General features: G+C 36.5%; 3 protein-coding genes across 4 annotated transcripts; 2 read left to right on the forward strand and 1 right to left on the reverse strand.

The window, feature by feature from the left end:
- Positions 1-135: 135 nt before the first annotated feature.
- LOC124443720 (vesicular integral-membrane protein VIP36-like) lies at positions 136-2,494 on the reverse strand. Of its 2 annotated transcripts, XM_046994230.1 has the most exons (6): positions 2,414-2,494; positions 2,234-2,316; positions 2,065-2,160; positions 1,782-1,968; positions 1,079-1,201; positions 136-683 (listed from the first exon to the last, which is right to left on the reverse strand). In XM_046994230.1, the coding sequence occupies exons 1-6, from the start codon at positions 2,421-2,423 to the stop codon at positions 526-528; spliced, it is 657 nt and encodes a 218-aa protein (XP_046850186.1). In that variant the 5' UTR covers positions 2,424-2,494; the 3' UTR covers positions 136-525. The 2 variants fall into 2 exon arrangements, with proteins under 2 accessions (XP_046850186.1, XP_046850185.1); XM_046994229.1 differs by having other exon boundaries at positions 2,234-2,490.
- On the forward strand, positions 2,435-10,703 carry LOC124443503 (MATH and LRR domain-containing protein PFE0570w-like). The gene is made up of 11 exons (XM_046993955.1): positions 2,435-2,535; positions 7,761-7,826; positions 7,899-7,964; positions 8,061-8,126; positions 8,232-8,297; positions 8,391-8,456; positions 8,563-8,628; positions 9,090-9,155; positions 9,592-10,128; positions 10,233-10,283; positions 10,575-10,703. The coding sequence occupies exons 1-11, from the start codon at positions 2,533-2,535 to the stop codon at positions 10,701-10,703; spliced, it is 1,182 nt and encodes a 393-aa protein (XP_046849911.1). The 5' UTR covers positions 2,435-2,532.
- Positions 10,704-10,888: 185 nt separating this feature from the next.
- LOC124444394 lies at positions 10,889-12,304 on the forward strand. Its single transcript, XM_046995004.1, has 7 exons — positions 10,889-10,935; positions 11,046-11,111; positions 11,225-11,277; positions 11,675-11,719; positions 11,901-11,981; positions 12,116-12,181; positions 12,271-12,304. The coding sequence occupies exons 1-7, from the start codon at positions 10,900-10,902 to the stop codon at positions 12,296-12,298; spliced, it is 375 nt and encodes a 124-aa protein (XP_046850960.1). The 5' UTR covers positions 10,889-10,899; the 3' UTR covers positions 12,299-12,304.
- Positions 12,305-18,905: the final 6,601 nt, after the last annotated feature.

Consider the following 18,905-nt stretch of genomic DNA (forward strand, 5'->3'; position numbering starts at 1 on the left):
CTAAAATAGTGAAGCACAGTAAACATATACGTTAACCAGTAAATTTATACCGTCATGCATTGCGCGGCGGCGCCTTGTTTTTTCCAGTTAACTATGGTTGAATTACTTAGCCAATGAAAAAAAAAGTTCGAGTGATTAGTCGTTCAACGACCTGTTTGAGCCCGCATTCCCGCGATAATTTATTTTGAATTATTTATAGAGCTACAACAGGCGGTGAGTGTGTTGTTGCCTCAAACAATGTGGCAATTCAAACGCAACAATTTGTAACTTTTCGATTGTGAAATTAACTGCAGATGGCGGATGAGTATTTTTCCAATAAGTTATGAATATTTCAACTTCGATTTGACGTACATATTGTTGAACAGACGTCGTTTCGAGATTCACACGCACAAACACACATTCATCCGTTTTGTGTGAAGATTGAAATGCATTCTGGTAAAATAGACATGCCGCCATCTGTCTTGAGGCATTTTGTATAAAGATTACAAATTTTTAGCGATGCAGAAGCGATATTTGTTCATTTCGTTAAAAAAATCGTTTGCGTGCAGCCTCCTGTTGCTTCTTGTATACAAAAAATCCGACCACACAAACAATGACACCGACCACCAAAATCCAGAAAAACCACGTGAACGCTTTCGTCATTCGCCGTGTAGAGTGTCCTTTCGGGGAATTCTCGACAGGCTCTGGAAGAAAAAAATTTAAAATTCGTCGCTGGTATGATGAGTCATGATGTTGAAGGTATGCAAAAGAAAATCGTGCTCTGGTATGTATTAGCAGTGCTGTAGAACTAAATTTATCAGATGGGGGTTTTCTTAACAAAGCTGAAGCCATGAAATTATAAAAAATTACCCATTTCAAAGGTAGAAGGGGATCCTCCCCCGAGCGCCCCACCCCCCCCACTTCTACAGCACTGCTATTAACAACACAAGGGATTGACATTATTTCTCCTAACATTTTATAGTCTTCATCAGAGGTACAATGCCATCTGGTTAAAGGGGTAGAAGGGGCTCCTCCCCCAAGCGCCCCCTCACTTATACAGCACTGTGTATGAGCCATGATATGTATCGAACTTACTAACCTTTAACAGCTTCCGTTTTTACAAATGGGACAATATCATCGGTGTTTTCCGTACTTCTAACTGTTTGTTCATCTTTCTCAACTTCCAACTCGTAGAATTTCAAACCGACGATGTCGTGATTATCTGTTGTGCAGGAATTATGATTAGTACCACGATAAAACGACGTTTTTCAAAGATGATCTTAACAGGTAACGCGACATCCAAAGAATGAGTATTACAGCTTTGCACGCCTGTGTTTACTACTGGAATTAAACTTCTGATATATGATGCAGATGGTTCAACAGAATAACTGAACTTGAAATAACGTCTTTCTCCAAACTTTACTCTTGCTATTTCGTCTTCATTTCATGCCCTACCACGCTTTAGCGTTAATAGACCAGATTTGGCAGGGAAAGTAGACATTTTGTGGAACTAACAACCTAAAATGACGCCATCATTGGATGTCCCTAAAATGGCTATGGCTCGCTAAGCGCGCAAGGCATTACTGTTATACTCGTTCTTTAATGTCTTTGTCAGCAATGTGTTACGTTTGAAAGCAAAAAAACTACCAAAATCCTATTTACTCAATCTTTTCAGGGAAACAAAGAAATGCTTGGCCGACACAACTTTACCATAACACAGTTCAGAAGAACGACTTTTCTTGTATTTTATCAATATCTTTTTTGCTCCTGAGAAATTCATAAGCCATTTTACAGTGACCCACCTGCCAAATTGCCAGTAGCAGCGCTAAGACCAATGAAATATGAAGTCGGAAGTCGTATACCAGAGACCTGAAGACATGCTTTCCATTCACCATCACTATCAATGTCTGTCATAACTGTTAAAGTTTCTTTGCTACCCAAGTACTGAATCAAAGCATATGTTTCCGCTCCATTATTGCGAAAAGAAGCCTAAGAAAATATCTGAACTGTCAAAATTGGACCATGAAGATATTCAATGAGCGCTTGAAATCATGAAAACAGTTATACAAGAGGTAAAATACAAACCGAGCAGCCCTGTATTTGTGAATAAGCACCATCACGATTATGGTCGTAGTTTAAGGTACCATTGTTTACCATAGCTGATATATAAGGGTGGTCTGCCTATATCAAGAAGAAAAATCATTGCTGAAATGTGGTTTGCTTTGAAGAAAACTTCAATGGATATCAATCTTACAGCGTTATCACCATTTGCATTACTATAAGTGTCAAAGAAAACAGCAAGTCCTGAGAAGAAATTTTTGCTTCCAAAGACAGGACCTAAACAATACAAATAACATTTGTGCATAAATTTATCATATGAACTTTCCACATCCATAGATTTAATGAAATTTACTAAATAAACTCAATTTATTACCGAATTCCATTTTCTCTTTAGCATAATGGAACGCAAAGCCATCTCCATAAAGTGAATCTCCAGAACCATGAACTGAAAAATGGATATGGATTTCCCAATCGCGAGCTGTTACAGGCTGTATGGTAAAAGAAGTTTTCATGTTAATTCACTACTCGGACATAAAACAAATCTTATTTTATTACCACTGACCAATGTGTTCCAAATAAACCCTTTTTGACTTTGATGATCCTCGGTCAATCGGATATGATTACTGGTTATCAATGTGTCACCACCAAAATCCCAAAATTGCAGGCTAGTGCTACCAACTAAATAAAAACTGCTGTAAGCTCTAAGGACTATGACAAAAACGCCACATCTTACATGTTGGAAAACTTTGAAATACTACTATTGATTAATTCTGAACATGCTGAGTTAGCAAATCAATTGTAGATTTTCATCAATGTCAATTTATTTTTACATAAATTAAAGAAATAACCAGCAGCAACGCTTAAGAAGTGTCAAGAAGGCGCATATACAAAAAAGTGCATGTTTTGAGAGCGATCCAAATTTGATTTCCGTCAAATTTTGGAAGGCTCAAAAGTCCGTCGGGGCGCCGAGCACGAGCAGCCGGTTCGACCGAAGAAAAATAGTTTAAAATGCAGCACCTTGAAATGGTTTCGAAAGTGAATGTTCTCTTCTCACATATCCATTCGAGCTTGCAAGTTCCAAACCGTATATGCTTGAGAAACTATGACAAAATAATGAAAAAAATAACACATTTCGAATGAATATTTGGCCACAGCGGTTCGCCATATTGAAGAGCACAGATTTACTGAAAATATAAATGATGAATTTTCCTTTGTGTTTCCATTTGTTAAATACTGCAACCTTACGAGACATCAGCCAATCATATTAGAAAGAAATTTTTTGAGTCAATACTAACATAATAAAAACCACTTAATTCTCGCAATAAATAAATGTTCACTGTCCTAACAATTAATTAGGTTTTTTGGCTTTTTTCAGTCACGGTTCGCAGCCTGCATAACATAGCAGACATGCCTCTGCTTTACACTTTTTCCATAGACAAGCAATTGATTCGGGGGGGAGGGGAGGAGAATTCAGCGTCCCACATACACATACATTTTCTTATATTATTCTCCTCCGTCCTCTTTTGAACAGGCTCCGTAGTCAGTGTTTCAAATTTACTCACTTAGTGAAATGTGGTCCTGCTGAATTTTAATTATTAGGAGAACTACTATACCTAATTTCAATACAATACCATATACGACCTCAATATAACTGTCTAAAGAACAGCCAACTATACAACACTAGGATCCACTTCAGTGTGTTTGCAATGATTTAACGTTACAGGTTGTACTAGAGTTCCCAAGGCACGACCAGCATGCACCGGGCTCTTTAGAATTAATGATGTAACAATGCGCACGGAACCAATTATTGTCGTCACAATAAACACGCAATGTTAATTTGCTCATTTCGCAGCAATAGCTCGCATCGCAAGGTTCTACATATTTTCAAAGCAATTTCGAAAGAGAGATATTTTCAGTGCAGTTAAGTAGCAACGAGAAAATGGGTAACTGTTTCTCTTGCCGCTTCGGAAAGAATAGAAAAAGCAAACGAGAACGCAGAAAAAAATGCGCCTCGAACTCAGAATCCAAAATTTTCAGCGTCACGATCTCAGAGAAGACATCACAAGTTGATCTTTCTGAAAATAATTCAGACGAAGTAAGTACCAATCTTTTTTATAGTATCTTGTAAAGTTTAATTGGTATGATTTTCAATATGCTCTTTTTGGTGAGTAGCTATAACGCTTAAGTTAAACATTTTTATAAAGTTTTCAGAAGTTTTTGTCGCAATTATATTACTTTGTAATGAATTATGTTTTAGCTAATTGTGTGTTTTTTCTTTACAGTAAATAAAAACATTTTTTTTCGTGTGTTTTTGTTTTATTTTCTTCTTGGGTCAATAGCTTTCTTATGAGTAATACGACTGTAGCATTTTTTCGCTATTAATCGAAAGGTTTTCTGCGCTTTCTTGCTAAAACTAATTATTTGTCATGGCAACAAGAAACTAAGGCCCAGGTCTCCTTGAGCGATTCTGCTACGAAGTGCATGCGCACGATTGTGATTGGTGAGAAAAGTTTGATGACGTTACTGATAACTGAATTGGAATAAATGAGAGTGCATTCATTTCGGAAAATTTTCAACCGTTTTGGAATGTAAACATGAAGTCCAATTTTCATAAAGACGAAATTGCCTACGGAACAAAAGACGAAAGACTACTTCCTTTAACTTAACTCGACACATTTTCAAGAATTTCAATTGTTTTCGATTTTTGGAAAACATACAAAAACATTCACCAAAACAAAACAGTATTTTATTGCTCTCAACGCATCCCGATTTCATCTTGAACTTTTAGCTTCACTATGTTTGATTTGAGCAGAACAAAACTTACATAAGCAAACATTTTAGCTAATCACTTTTCTAATCAAAACAAGTCTAAATAATTTCTTCATGAAGCCATGACATCTTTACATGATCATGCATTACGTACATTAATTTCTTCATGAAGCCATGGCATCTTTACATGATCATGCATTACGTACATTAATTTCTTCATGAAGCCATGTCATCTTTACATGATCATGCATTACGTACATTAATTTCTTCATGAAGCCATGGCATCTTTACATGATCATGCATTACGTACATTAATTTCTTCATGAAGCCATCATCTTTACATGATCATGCATTACGTACATTAATTTCTTCATGAAGCATGACATCTTTACATGATCATGCATTACGTACATTAATTTCTTCATGAAGCCATGTCATCTTTACATGATCATGCATTACGTACATTAATTTCTTCATGAAGCCATGTCATCTTTACATGATCATGCATTACGTACATTAATTTCTTCATGAAGCCACGTTATCTTTACATGATCATGCATTACGTACATTAATTTCTTCTGTCATCTTTACATGATCATGCATTACGTACATTAATTTCTTCATGAAGTCATGGCATCTTTACATGATCATGCATTTCGTACATTAATTTCTTCATGAAGCATGTCATCTTTACATGATCATGCATTACGTACATTAATTTCTTCATGAAGCCATGTCATCTTTACATGATCATACGTACATTAATTTCTTCATGAAGGGCATCTTTACATGATCATGCATTACGTACATTAATTTCTTCATGAAGCCATGGCATCTTTACATGATCATGCATTACGTACATTAATTTCTTCATGAAGCCATGGCATCTTTACATGATCATGCATTACGTACATTAATTTCTTCATGAAGCCATGGCATCTTTACATGATCATGCATTACGTACATTAATTTCTTCATGAAGCCATGGCATCTTTACATGATCATGCATTACGTACATTAATTTCTTCATGAAGCCATGTCATCTTTACATGATCATGCATTACGTACATTAATTTCTTCATGAAGCCATGTCATCTTTACATGATCATGCATTACGTACATTATTTCTTCATGAAGCCATGTCATCTTTACATGATCATGCATTACGTACATTAATTTCTTCATGAAGCCATGTCATCTTTACATGATCATGCATTACGTACATTAATTTCTTCATGAAGCCATGGCATCTTTACATGATCATGCATTACGTACATTAATTTCTTCATGAAGCCATGTCATCTTTACATGATCATGCATTACGTACATAGAAATCATCTGTGTTTTTTTACCTAACTTTTTTGAATACATGTAGAGGCAAGTGTGATGCAGAGAAATCTATGATAACTCTATAAAAACTCTGTATAGTCTTTAATACATTTCGCTGGTGACATTGAGTTCCACAACAAGTATATTAAGACATTACCCAAGCCAGCAAGCGTGTTTCGTCATTTTCACTGTGTAAATTTCAAACATGATATCATTGCGTGTATTTATTTGCTCGGGAGAAGTAAGCTAAAATGGACTGGCAGCCAGCAAGCGTGTTTCGTCATTTACACGGTGTAAATTTCAGACATGATATCATTGCGTGTATTTATTTGCTCCGGCTAAACTGACTGGCAGCCAGGCACTGTGTAAATTTCTGACATGATATCATTGCGTGTATTTATTTCTCAGCTAAAATGGACTGGCCACCAGCAAGCGTGTTTCGTCATTTACACTGTGTAAATTTCTGACATGATATCATTGCGTGTATTTATTTGCTCAGGAGGAGTAAGCTAAATTGGACTGGCAACCAGCAAGCGTGTTTCGTCATTTTCACTGTGTAAATTTCTGACATGATATCATTGCGTGTGTTTATTTGCTCAGGAGGAGTAAGCCAAATTGGACTGGCCACCAGCAAGCGTGTTTCGTCATTTACACTGTGTAAATTTCTGACATGATATCATTGCGTGTATTTATTTGCTCGGGAGAAGTAAGCTAAAATGGACTGGCCACCAGCAAGCGTGTTTCGTCATTTACACTGTGTAAATTTCAGACATGATATCATTGCGTGTATTTATTTGCTCGGGAGAAGTAAGCTAAACTGGACTGGCAGCCAGCAAGCGTGTTTTGTCATTTACACTGTGTAAATTTCAGACATGATATCATTGCGTGTATTTATTTGCTCGGGAGAAGTAAGCTAAAATGGACTGGCCACCAGCAAGCGTGTTTCGTCATTTACACGGTGTAAATTTCAGACATGATATCATTGCGTGTATTTATTTGCTCGGGAGGAGTAAGCTAAATTGGACTGGCAACCAGTAAGCGTGTTTCGTCATTTTCACTGTGTAAATTTCTGACATGATATCATTGCGTGTATTTATTTGCTCAGGAGGAGTAAGCTAAATTGGACTGGCAACCAGCAAGCGTGTTTCGTCATTTTCACTGTGTAAATTTCTGACATGATATCATTGCGTGTATTTATTTGCTCAGGAGGAGTAAGCCAAATTGGACTGGCAACCAGCAAGCGTGTTTCGTCATTTACACTGTGTAAATTTCAGACATGATATCATTGCGTGTATTTATTTGCTCAGGAAGAGTAAGCTAAACTGGCCAGTGGTAGTGCCCCATCGTTTATGTAGCCAACATTTACTGCACATAAAATGCTACGAGCCCTAACATTTCGTGACTTTAGGGATTGAGTCATTGCGTAAGAGTTGAAAACTGAAACTTTTATCCAATGAGCCAACTTTGCACGTTGTGTCTGAGTGTAAAATCAATATTTATTTGATTAATTTGCTATGTAAGGCTTGGTCTTGGCTATCCGTTTTATATTAAACATCCATTAAGTTGATGTTTTATATTTTCCCCATAATATAACCTATTTCATTCATGCAAACGAATTTTAGGCGCAAGCTCCGCAAAAGCAACAACAATTGGCTATGATACCATACATTGACATGAGTTCCAAGCTTGTAAGTTTTCGTTATCTACCTCTTGGCTATCTATGAAACCATGAAGTTGATTAATATCGTGAAAAATTTTAGATGCCCGTGTTGAAAAGAAAACTTGTCGTTGATCGTGAACCTCACGAGGTCAATGTACCAGAAAACGTTAGTCAAATCTTTCTTCAATTGATAAATGTTAAAAAAGATTTCATCTGATGAGCTATTAAATATCGATGTTCTCTTTAATGCTCTTAATTTCAGGTACAAATCGTTCAAAAGATGCAACAGTTGGCCGTCATAACATACATCAACATGAGATCCAAATTTGTGAGTTTAGTGAATCATCTTTCAAATGTAGTTAGTGATCGTTCCTGAGCCCCGTGGCTCTTCGCGAACCATTTCTCAATTGACAATATGTCGTGAAAATTTCAGATGCCGGTCTTAAAAAGAAAACCAGCTTGTGTTTTTAAGCCTTACTTGGCGAACACACCAAAGAGCGTAAGTTCAATGTCAACTTGTATCTGTTAGATGAAGATCTAAATCTGATAAATCACTGAATTTTAATTTGTCTTGTGTTGCCATAAATTTCAGATCCAACTTGTTCCAAAGCAGAAACAGTTATCTATAATACCATACATAGATATGAAACCAAAACTTGTAAGTTTATCGATTATTAAAAGATCTTTCAGTATATCCAGCTAATTACCTTTAATTTTTATTTGCCATCACTATATTACAATATCTCTTTAAATAACAAATTTAGATGCCAATGTTTGAAAGAAAACTGGTGCTTGCTTATATTCCGTATGTTATCAAGATGGAAAAGAGCGTAAGTTCAATTTAATATAAGTTATACATAACAAATGTTATCTTTCAGTTGATAAATCACTAAATATTAATTTGTAGTATGTCGCCAAAGCAGAATGAGTTATCTATAATACCATACTTTGATATGACATCAAAACTTGTAATTTCATCGATTATTAAAAGATCTTTAAAATACGATAATCATCTTTACATAAAGACTATTTGCTTTTTACCATCACACTTATTGATAATATCACACTTATTGATAATTTCAACATACAGATTATAAACCAGCATTAGCTTCGTTTCCAACACGAAACTAATGCTGCTTTATAATCTGTATGTTGAAAACATTCCAAAGAGCGTGAGTAATTTTTTCGTTGATAATTATATAATTTGCGAAAAAGATATTTTCTATTCGTCTTCACATTAAACCAATGTAAAGTGGAATTTAGTTTATTCAAGTAACTTTAACTTTTATAGGTACTTGATGTCCAAGAGCAGAAACATTTGGCTTTATTGCCTTGTGTCGACATGTCATCAAAACACGTATGCTCATCTTTAAATATCTTTAAAACCTAACCATCTCTATAGCTTCACATTCATCATCCCTTTAATTCAAGTATGTTTCAGTGAAATTTCAGATGCAAGGGTAGGAAAAGAAAATGAAGGACGATATGGTTATAGTCGTCCTTCAGTTTCTTTTCGTGCGTTATATAAACTTTGGAAAAACTTCGCTTCTGCAATATGTCTGTAGGTAGGACAAACTTTAAATTCGGAGCATCTTGTTACAATTTTGAAAGCTGGATTTCGACACCTTGCATCCAAAAATTTCCGCACCTTTCCCTGAATAAGAGAAGCCTTTATATCTATGATTACTAAAAAAAGTTACTATAATAAAGATATTGCAATCTGAATAAGTCCACCGTTCGCATGGAATGCTCAAAATTTAACTTAAAGTAAATATGGACGTTTCATTTTTCAGATCATCAAGGAAGATGACGTCGATAATGACGACATCTTGGAATCTCAGAATTCCCAAGAAGATGAGTTGGATGACTTTGTAGTGCAGGAGCATGACGAACATCACATCTTTCAGAATATGAAGGACGAAGATGACATTGACAATGATGACATCGTGGGAGTAAAGGATACCCAAGAAGATGAGTTGGACGACATTGAAGTGCAGGAGCATGACGAACATCACGTCCTTCAGAATATGGAAGACGAAGATGACATTGACAATGAGGACATCGTGGGATCAAAGGATACCCAAGAAGATGAGTTGGATGACATTGAAGTGCAGAAGCATGACGAACATCACATCCTTCAGAATATGAAGGACGAAGATGACATTGACAATGAGGACATCGTGGGAACAAAGGATTCCCAAGAAGATGAGTTGGAAGACATTGAAATATTGGAGCGTGACGACCTTTCGGATGATTCTGAAGACGATTCATGCCATTCGGAAAAGGAAAAGAACAAATCTGAGCCACGTGTGTCTATAGATCCTTCGGAGGTAAAGTCATATTTGTTTACAAGAACGGTGAACAATTTCCAACTTGCGAGATCGAATAAGGATTTTATTGAGCTTGTGAAAACTTTATGATTTTATTTTCGCAGCCGTTGACAGCAGCCTACATGAGCCAGACATTATTTAATAATCTCAACATTGTAAGTAAAAAACAAAATAATTTCAGCATTTATATATTTTTCAAATATTGCCGTTTTTTAAAGGAACCCATGATTTTTGTTGGGTTAGTTAATCTAGAAATTGATCAGAAAAAATGAACAAACATTCGAATCTGAAAAATTCATTTTCTTGAAGACTTATCATGACTTTATACAACTGTCTCCTGTACAGTTAGACAGCGGTCATTGTATCAAGAATGTATACGTCATCTTCATATATATAGTCTGTGACGTATACATTACGTAATTCATAATTTTCTTTAATATCTCCAGGTTCTGTACTTGAAGATAAACGTTCTGATGCATCAACCGACTATCGTCGTAAGTAGAAAATTTATATCACTTAGTCATCTTAGTCTTCTCAAGACGAGACTCGCAAATGGCGTTTTTCAAATTCACTAAATTGTATGTAGTTTTACTGACTTGTTACCTTTTATCACAGAGAACAGCCAAACAAATTGGCCTTCTCGATGTTCATCCCGATACGGTGAGATTCTTCTATCGTGTAAAACACGTGATCAATAATAACGAAGACATACTTGAAAAGATATTGTTTATATTTGGAAATTTATTTACTTTGCAGTCATTGGTCGGAGTAATGGGATCCAGGAATTTTATATCACTGTTGTATCAGGTATAAACTATACGATTTTATTGTTTGTTTTTCGCGAATGATCAATCCACAAAAACAAGTGGGTTGTTCATTTGCGAAATGTTAATATGTTATGGTTTTCCCGTTTGTAGATTTACAAAAAACTGCAGGAATACAATTACGTTGGAAAAAACGATTTGTTTGAACTGATTGATGTGGTACGTGGAGTAATTTCATCTGTGCTTCATTTTTGCTGCAATTTGTTGACGTTTGTTCAAACAAAATAGCCTCCTGAATATCTCTAACATGTTCCATTCTTATTTTACCTCAGCCGAGTTATATGAATGAAGGACATTGTCCGATGATCTTGATGAAGATGATACGGTAAGTTACAAAAATACCAAAAGTTATCTAAAAACCAAAGTAAAACAGTAAAACAAAGTTTATTTACAGTGTATAATCAACTGCAAAATATTTTCTTCAACAATTTAACATTCTGAATGCATATCCACGCCTGTGTATCCTCAATTCTTTAGTAAAAAACGTTGTTTGGGTGCATGGTAAATAACCTTTATCATATAAGAGAGAGATCTAGCATGCATTAGGACTGGTGCACGATAAAAAAAGCATGTTAGGACACAAGTTGTAAAACGTGTATAGCATAACAGAAATTTATCAGGCTAGAAATAAGGTAATCAGATGACAAAATCAAGTGAGTTGAAATAGAATAGCGCAGATTACAAAGGAATTTACGAAATCATGCGTTAATGGCTATTTGCAGGACTCGTCCGAAGATACATCTCAATCGGATTGTCTGTTTAAAGAGGTAAGTCTCGAAATCTTTGAAAAGTCTCTATTTGCCAAAATACGTCCGTTATATAACTCTGGTGAAAATATGCTTTTTTTCTATAGAAAAAGACATATTTTCATATCATCAAAATAAAGCATAAAAATGTTGAATGATGCGTTTTTTCTTGACTTTTACACGGACATATGATATTTTTCAGCCAGAGTCACAGGATGAAGAAGCTGCAAAAGAAGCAGCAAGCGTTGTGGCTGATGTTGTCAAAGATGTCATTGATGACGATGTACGTTTGAATTTCCTCGCAACGGTGTTTGGGATTTGTATAATTTTCTGGCATTTTCACGTTCACGTATTTTCTTGCGTGAAACTTTCAAAGTAATCATAAAGCCAAGATGCATATTCTAGTAATGTTTTTAGGAATCGAATTGTGGTGATGAAACCACAAAAGATCAAGGATATACTCCGCTGTCATCCAAGAATAAAGTTAGTTGAAATTGTAGAATCGAAAAACTTAACAAGGACGAATTAAAGGAAAGATTTTTTATCATTTCTCTTTTTTACAATTATTTTAGGATGACAAAGTTGACAAACAAAATATGAATGAGCAGGGGCACAATCCCGTTGATGAAAAGTAATTTTAATTTCAAAATCGACGAGATATAAATACGTTTATTCATTCGTTTCCTCAAATGTCTGCTTTCTGAATATTTTTAGTTTGCTAATGTTGAACAGCAGGAAGCTCCAAATGAATGGTCTAATGGGAATGGTGATCACTATCATATTCCCAATCAATGGCACAATGTCCATGCTCATCAACATGAAATTCCCAATCAATGGCACAATGTCCATGCTCATCAACATGAAATTCCCAATCAATGGCACAATGTCAATGCTCATCAACATGAAATTCCCAATCAATGGCACAATGTCCATGCTCATCAACATGGGATTCCTAATCAATGGCACAATGTCCATGCTCATCAACATGGAATTCCCAATCATTGGCGATTTGTCAATGCTCATCAACATGAAATTCCCAATCAATGGCACAATGTCCATGCTCATCAACATGGGATTCCCAATCAATGGCACAATGTCCATGCTCATCAACATGGAATTCCCAATCAATGGCACATTTGTCAATGCTCATCAACATGAAATTCCCAATCAATGGCACAATGTCCATGCTCATCAACAGGAAATTCCCAATCAATGGCACAATGTCCATGCTCATCAACATGGGATTCCCAATCAATGGCACAATGTCCATGCTCATCAACAGGAAATTCCCAATCAATGGCACAATGTCCATGCTCATCAACATGGGATTCCCAATCAATGGCACAATGTCCATGCTCATCAACAGGAAATTCCCAATCAATGGCACAATGTCCATGCTCATCAACATGAAATTCCCAATCAATGGCACTTTGTCCATGCTCACCAACATGGGATTCCCAATCAATGGCACAATGTCCATGCTCATCAACATGAAATTCCCAATCAATGGCACAATGTCCATGCTCATCAACATGAAATTCCCAATCAATGGCACAATGTCCATGCTCATCAACAGGAAATTCCCAATCAATGGCACAATGTCCATGCTCATCAACATGAAATTCCCAATCAATGGCACAATGTCCATGCTCATCAACATGAAATTCCCAATCAATGGCACAATGTCCATGCTCATCAACAGGAAATTCCCAATCAATGGCACAATGTCCATGCTCATCAACAGGAAATTCCCAATCAATGGCACAATGTCCATGCTCATCAACATGAAATTCCCAATCAATGGCACAATGTCCATGCTCATCAACAGGAAATTCCCAATCAATGGCACAATGTCCATGCTCATCAACATGAAATTCCCAATCAATGGCACAATGTCCATGCTCATCAACATGAAATTCCCAATCAATGGCACAATGTCCATGCTCATCAACATGAAATTCCCAATCAATGGCACAATGTCCATGCTCATCAACATGAAATTCCCAATCAATGGCACAATGTCCATGCTCATCAACATGAAATTCCCAATCAATGGCACAATGTCCATGCTCATCAACATGAAATTCCCAATCAATGGCACAATGTCCATGCTCATCAACATGAAATTCCCAATCAATGGCACAATGTCCATGCTCATCAACATGAAATTCCCAACCAATGGCACAATGTCCATGCTCATCAACATGAAATTCCCAATAAATGGCACAATGTCCATGCTCATCAACATGAAATTCCCAACCAACGGGAGGATGACAATGCTCATCAACAGGAAATTCCCAACCAACGGGAGGATGACAATGCTCATCAACAGGAAATTCCCAACCAACAGGAAAATGACAATGCTCATCAACATGAAATTCCCAACCAACGGGAGGATGACAATGCTCATCAACAGGAAATTCCCAACCAACAGGAAAATGACAATGCTCATCAACAGGAAATTCCCAACCAACGGGAGGATGACAATGCTCATCAACATGAAATTCCCAACCAACAGGAAAATGACAATGCTCATCAACATGAAATTCCCAACCAACAGGAAAATGACAATGCTCATCAACATGAAATTCCCAACCAACAGGAAAATGACAATGCTCATCAACATGAAATTCCCAACCAACAGGAAAATGACAATGCTCATCAACATGAAATTCCCAACCAACGGGAGGATGACAATGCTCATCAACATGAAATTCCCAACCAACAGGAAAATGACAATGCTCATCAACATGAAATTCCCAACCAACAGGAAAATGACAATGCTCATCAACATGAAATTCCCAACCAACGGGAGGATGACAATGCTCATCAACATGAAATTCCCAACCAACAAGAAAATGTCCATGCTCATCAACAGGAAATTCCCAACCAACGGGAGGATGACAATGCTCATCAACAGGAAATTCCCAACCAACAAGAAAATGTCCATGCTCATCAACATGAAATTCCCAACCAACGCGAGGATGACAATGCTCATCAACATGAAATTCCCAACCAACGGGAGGATGACAATGCTCATCAAGAAAATGTCCAACAAGAAAATGTCCATGCTCATCAATATGAAATTCCCAACCAACGGGAGGATGACAATGCTCATCAACAGGAAATTCCCAACCAACAAGAAAATGTCCATGCTCATCAATATGAAATTCCCAACCAACGGGAGGATGACAATGCTCATCAAGAAAATGTCCAACAAGAAAATGTCCATGCTCATCAACAGGAAATTCCCAATCAACAAGAAAATGTCCATGCTCATCAACATGAAATTCCCAACCAACACGAAAATGACAATGCTCATCAACATGAAATTCCCAACCAACGGGAGGATGACAATGCTCATCAACAGAAAATTCCCACTCAACAAGAAAATGTCCATGCTCATCAACAGGAAATTCCCAACCAACGCGAGGATGACAATGCTCATCAACATGAAATTCCCAACCAACGGGAGGATGACAATGCTCATCAATATGAAATTCCCAACGAACGGGAGGATGACAATGCTCATCAACAGGAAATTCCCAACCAACAAGAAAATGTCCATGCTCATCAACATGAAATTCCCAACCAACAGGAAAATGACAATGCTCATCAACAGGAAATTCCCAACCAACGGGAGGATGACAATGCTCATCAACATGAAATTCCCAACCAACAGGAAAATGTCCATGCTCATCAACATGAAATTCCCAACCAACAGGAAAATGACAATGCTCATCAACAGGAAATTCCCAACCAACGGGAGGATGACAATGCTCATCAACATGAAATTCCCAACCAACGGAACATGACAATGCTCATCAACATGAAATTCCCAACCAACGGGAACATGACAATGCTCATCAACATGAAATTTCCAACCAACAAGAAAATGTCCATGCTCATCAACATGAAATTCCCAACCAACGCGAGGATGACAATGCTCATCAACATGAAATTCCCAACCAACAGGAAAATGACAATGCTCATCAACAGGAAATTCCCAACCAACGGGAACATGACAATGCTCATCAACATGAAATTTCCAACCAACAAGAAAATGTCCATGCTCATCAACATGAAATTCCCAACCAACGCGAGGATGACAATGCTCATCAACATGAAATTCCCAACCAACAGGAAAATGACAATGCTCATCAACATGAAATTCCCAACCAGCGGGAAAATGACAATGCTCATCAACATGAAATTCCCAACGAACGGGAGGATGACAATATGGAAATTGTGATAAAGAAGACAAAGATGGAAACAAAGATACAAAGATTGCAGCAAGAGTTGGAGCAATTACAAACGTCCGAAGCACACCTTAAACGAAGAATTGATGTTGTTCGAGCTAAGAGGGCTAGAATCCGGGAGGATGTCCATGCTCATCAACATGAAATTCCCAACCAACAAGAAAATGTCCATGCTCATCAACATGAAATTCCCAGCGAACGGGAAAATGGCAATGGTCATCAACATCTCCCCAATCAATGGCACAGTACCAATATTGAACAGCAGCTGTTGCTTAGTCAATGGTATAATTCAGTTTGCCAAAACGTAAGTTGGAATCTTAAGATAGAAACATAATTTGATAAATGTGTTTATGAATAGTTTGGATGAATGAGCGTGAAAGATTTTTACGTAAGAGCCGTAACTGAGATTTTGCTCTCGCTACGAACTTGATATTTTGTAGTACGCAAGCTGTGAACTTCACAAATCCTTCATTAGCCTCATCTTGATGCAAGTATAGTAAATGTTATAATGTGTAAAAAAAAATTTTACAGCAAGAAGAATACAACGACAACCAGATTCCGCAAGAGAACGAGCAATGTTCAGGTTGTTCTTTATGCTTTGTGAACAAAAATCCCAACTCCAAGGTATGGCAAAGAGAAAACGTAAATTTTGTTCAAAGTAAACTTTACAAAAAAAGTTGTTGATTGAAGTTCAATATTTGATTAACCAAAAAAATCATAGCTCTTTATTTATTCAAAAAATGTCTAACGTCTTAGAGGAAAGCACCATGTTAGAAGTGTTACTTTACTTTCTTAGCTTTGATTTAAAAAGTTCTAGAAATTTTGGCTGAAACGCAGATACTATTAACCAGTGCTGTAGAACTAAATTTATCAGATGGGGGCTCTCTTGACGAAGCTGAAGTCATGAAATTATGAAAAATTACCCATTTCAAAGGTAGAAGGGGCTCCTCCCCGAGCGCCACTTTCCCAGCACTGCTGCTAACCACACAGGGATTGACATTATTTCTCTCACAATTTATAGTCTTCATCAGAGGTACAATGCCATCTGGTTGAAGAGCGGCTCGTCTTTGGTCAATATGAGCAGGTAAGTTAACTGTTTATACGAAGTAATGATACAACTTGTTTTGCAGAGTTAGAAAGCTGTAGGCATTTATTATTCGCCATCGTATTTGAATATGACTAAAGATGACGAATTCACATGTTTTTAGAAACAAACGAAGAAACAAACTAAAAATTAAACACTTTTTTAGACTAACCTACAAAACACAATTGACGCCCGCGCATTTTCTCTACACACATACTATGAGCCGGAAAACAAATACTTCAAACCAGACAAACAGTCCTTCTCAGGTTGACTCTGAAGATGACTACCTCTAAGGTTTTAGAAACGTCAGTCATCATGAACACCATAGGAGGGGGATCCTCCACCGAGCGCCCCCCCCCCTACTTTCTTCAGCACTGCTATTAACCACACAAGGGATTGACATTATTTCTCCTAAAATTTTATAGTCTTCATCAGAGGTACAATGCCATCTGGTTAAAGAGCGGCTCATCTTTGGTCAATATGAGCACGTAAGTTAACTATTTATACGAAGTAATGATACAACTTGTTTTGCAGAGTTAGAAAGCTGTAGGCATGTTTCATTCAATAAGACCAAGCAATATTCGCCATCGTATTTGAATATGACTAAAAATGACGCACTTACATGTTTTTAGAAACAAACGAAGAAACAAGCAAAAAATTAAACACTTTTTTAGACTAACCTACAAAACACAATTGACGCCCGCACATTTTTCTCTGACATATACTATGAGGCGGAAAAAAAATACTTCGAACCAGACAAACAGTCCTTCTCAGGTTGACTCTGAAGATGACTACCTCTAAGGTTGTCAAAACGTCAGTCATCATCAACACCGACAGTCCTTCTCAGGTTGACTCTGAAGATGACTACCTGAAAGGTTTAGGAAACGTCAGTACTCTGATGATGAATTTATAGTGATTTTTGTTACAATTATTTTTCCATAGATGAAAGACGACAAGGTTCGACCCAATTATAGACAACAAGTAAGACCACTTTCCTGCGTTCTCAAATGGATATTTTTGAAATTTCATATTTTTCAGTACCAAATCTACCTTAATACATTCTGTAGTATCGTCGTCAGAAACGTAAATCGATGTACAAGAATTCTGGGGTCCGTGCAATTTACAAAAAAATTCCCATATAGGTAAATATTACGTTACTTTTGAAGAAAATGTTTAGAGGATTATTGGTCATGTTTGTGTTTCAAATACATAGTCGAATCCCTTTTCTGTACATAAAATAAATAATGGTGATGAGATACGGCAGGCTAGACAACTTGTATTGCAACAATATCTTTACATGAAGGTCTTTCAACAGCTTAAAATGAGACAATATTTCTAACAACGATAAATAACTGACATCAAGTCATGCAGTGCATGTGATGCAGCTTTAAACTGCATGCTTTGAGTGGATAAAGTTTAATAATTTGAATGACGTATTATTTTTCTATCTCAAAAATTGATTAATATTTTTTTTTCATTCCAAACAGATACATCATCAACATGCAAGATTATGTTTATATAGATGAACCTATATTTAGAAATATTTTTCACGTACTGTACTTTAGTTGTAAATAATAAATTTAAAGATTTGTACATTACAGACATGCTTGTGTCTATCTTTTTTAAGAGAAGGCATAAGTAAAAATAAATGTATTGCTAATGTATTACCAAACTAACATTAATATAAATTTATATATTTGTACTACTCTTTCACTCTTTATATCAACAATCCTTCTTCGTGTAATTTTTACGAATATGATTTTTGGTTTGTTGCTTTATCTTTACCTGGATGTGTTCTGCTATAATTTTGATTCGAGACCTTCAATGGTCTATTTTTTTTTTGCATTAAATACTTCAAGGTAGG

Source organism: Xenia sp. Carnegie-2017, unplaced genomic scaffold, assembly GCF_021976095.1.
Source record: "Xenia sp. Carnegie-2017 unplaced genomic scaffold, XeniaSp_v1 HiC_scaffold_21, whole genome shotgun sequence".
Lineage (NCBI taxonomy): Eukaryota > Metazoa > Cnidaria > Anthozoa > Malacalcyonacea > Xeniidae > Xenia > Xenia sp. Carnegie-2017.

Excerpts from the sequence above, each read along its gene's own strand:
- LOC124443720 (XM_046994229.1), bottom strand. The coding sequence starts at position 2,374 with ATGGATGTGGAAAGTTCATATGATAAATTTATGCACAAATGTTATTTG. Across the intron at positions 1,969-2,064 it reads CACAAATACAGGGCTGCTCG|GCTTCTTTTCGCAATAATGG; the intron begins GTTTGTATTTTA and ends ATATTTTCTTAG. Across the intron at positions 684-1,078 it reads AAAAACGGAAGCTGTTAAAG|AGCCTGTCGAGAATTCCCCG; the intron begins GTTAGTAAGTTC and ends TTTTTCTTCCAG.
- LOC124443503 (XM_046993955.1), top strand. Across the intron at positions 7,827-7,898 it reads TTGACATGAGTTCCAAGCTT|ATGCCCGTGTTGAAAAGAAA; the intron begins GTAAGTTTTCGT and ends GAAAAATTTTAG. Across the intron at positions 9,156-9,591 it reads TCGACATGTCATCAAAACAC|ATCATCAAGGAAGATGACGT; the intron begins GTATGCTCATCT and ends TTCATTTTTCAG.
- LOC124444394 (XM_046995004.1), top strand. The coding sequence starts at position 10,900 with ATGGGATCCAGGAATTTTATATCACTGTTGTATCAG. Across the intron at positions 11,278-11,674 it reads ATCTTGATGAAGATGATACG|GACTCGTCCGAAGATACATC; the intron begins GTAAGTTACAAA and ends GGCTATTTGCAG. Across the intron at positions 11,720-11,900 it reads CGGATTGTCTGTTTAAAGAG|CCAGAGTCACAGGATGAAGA; the intron begins GTAAGTCTCGAA and ends GATATTTTTCAG.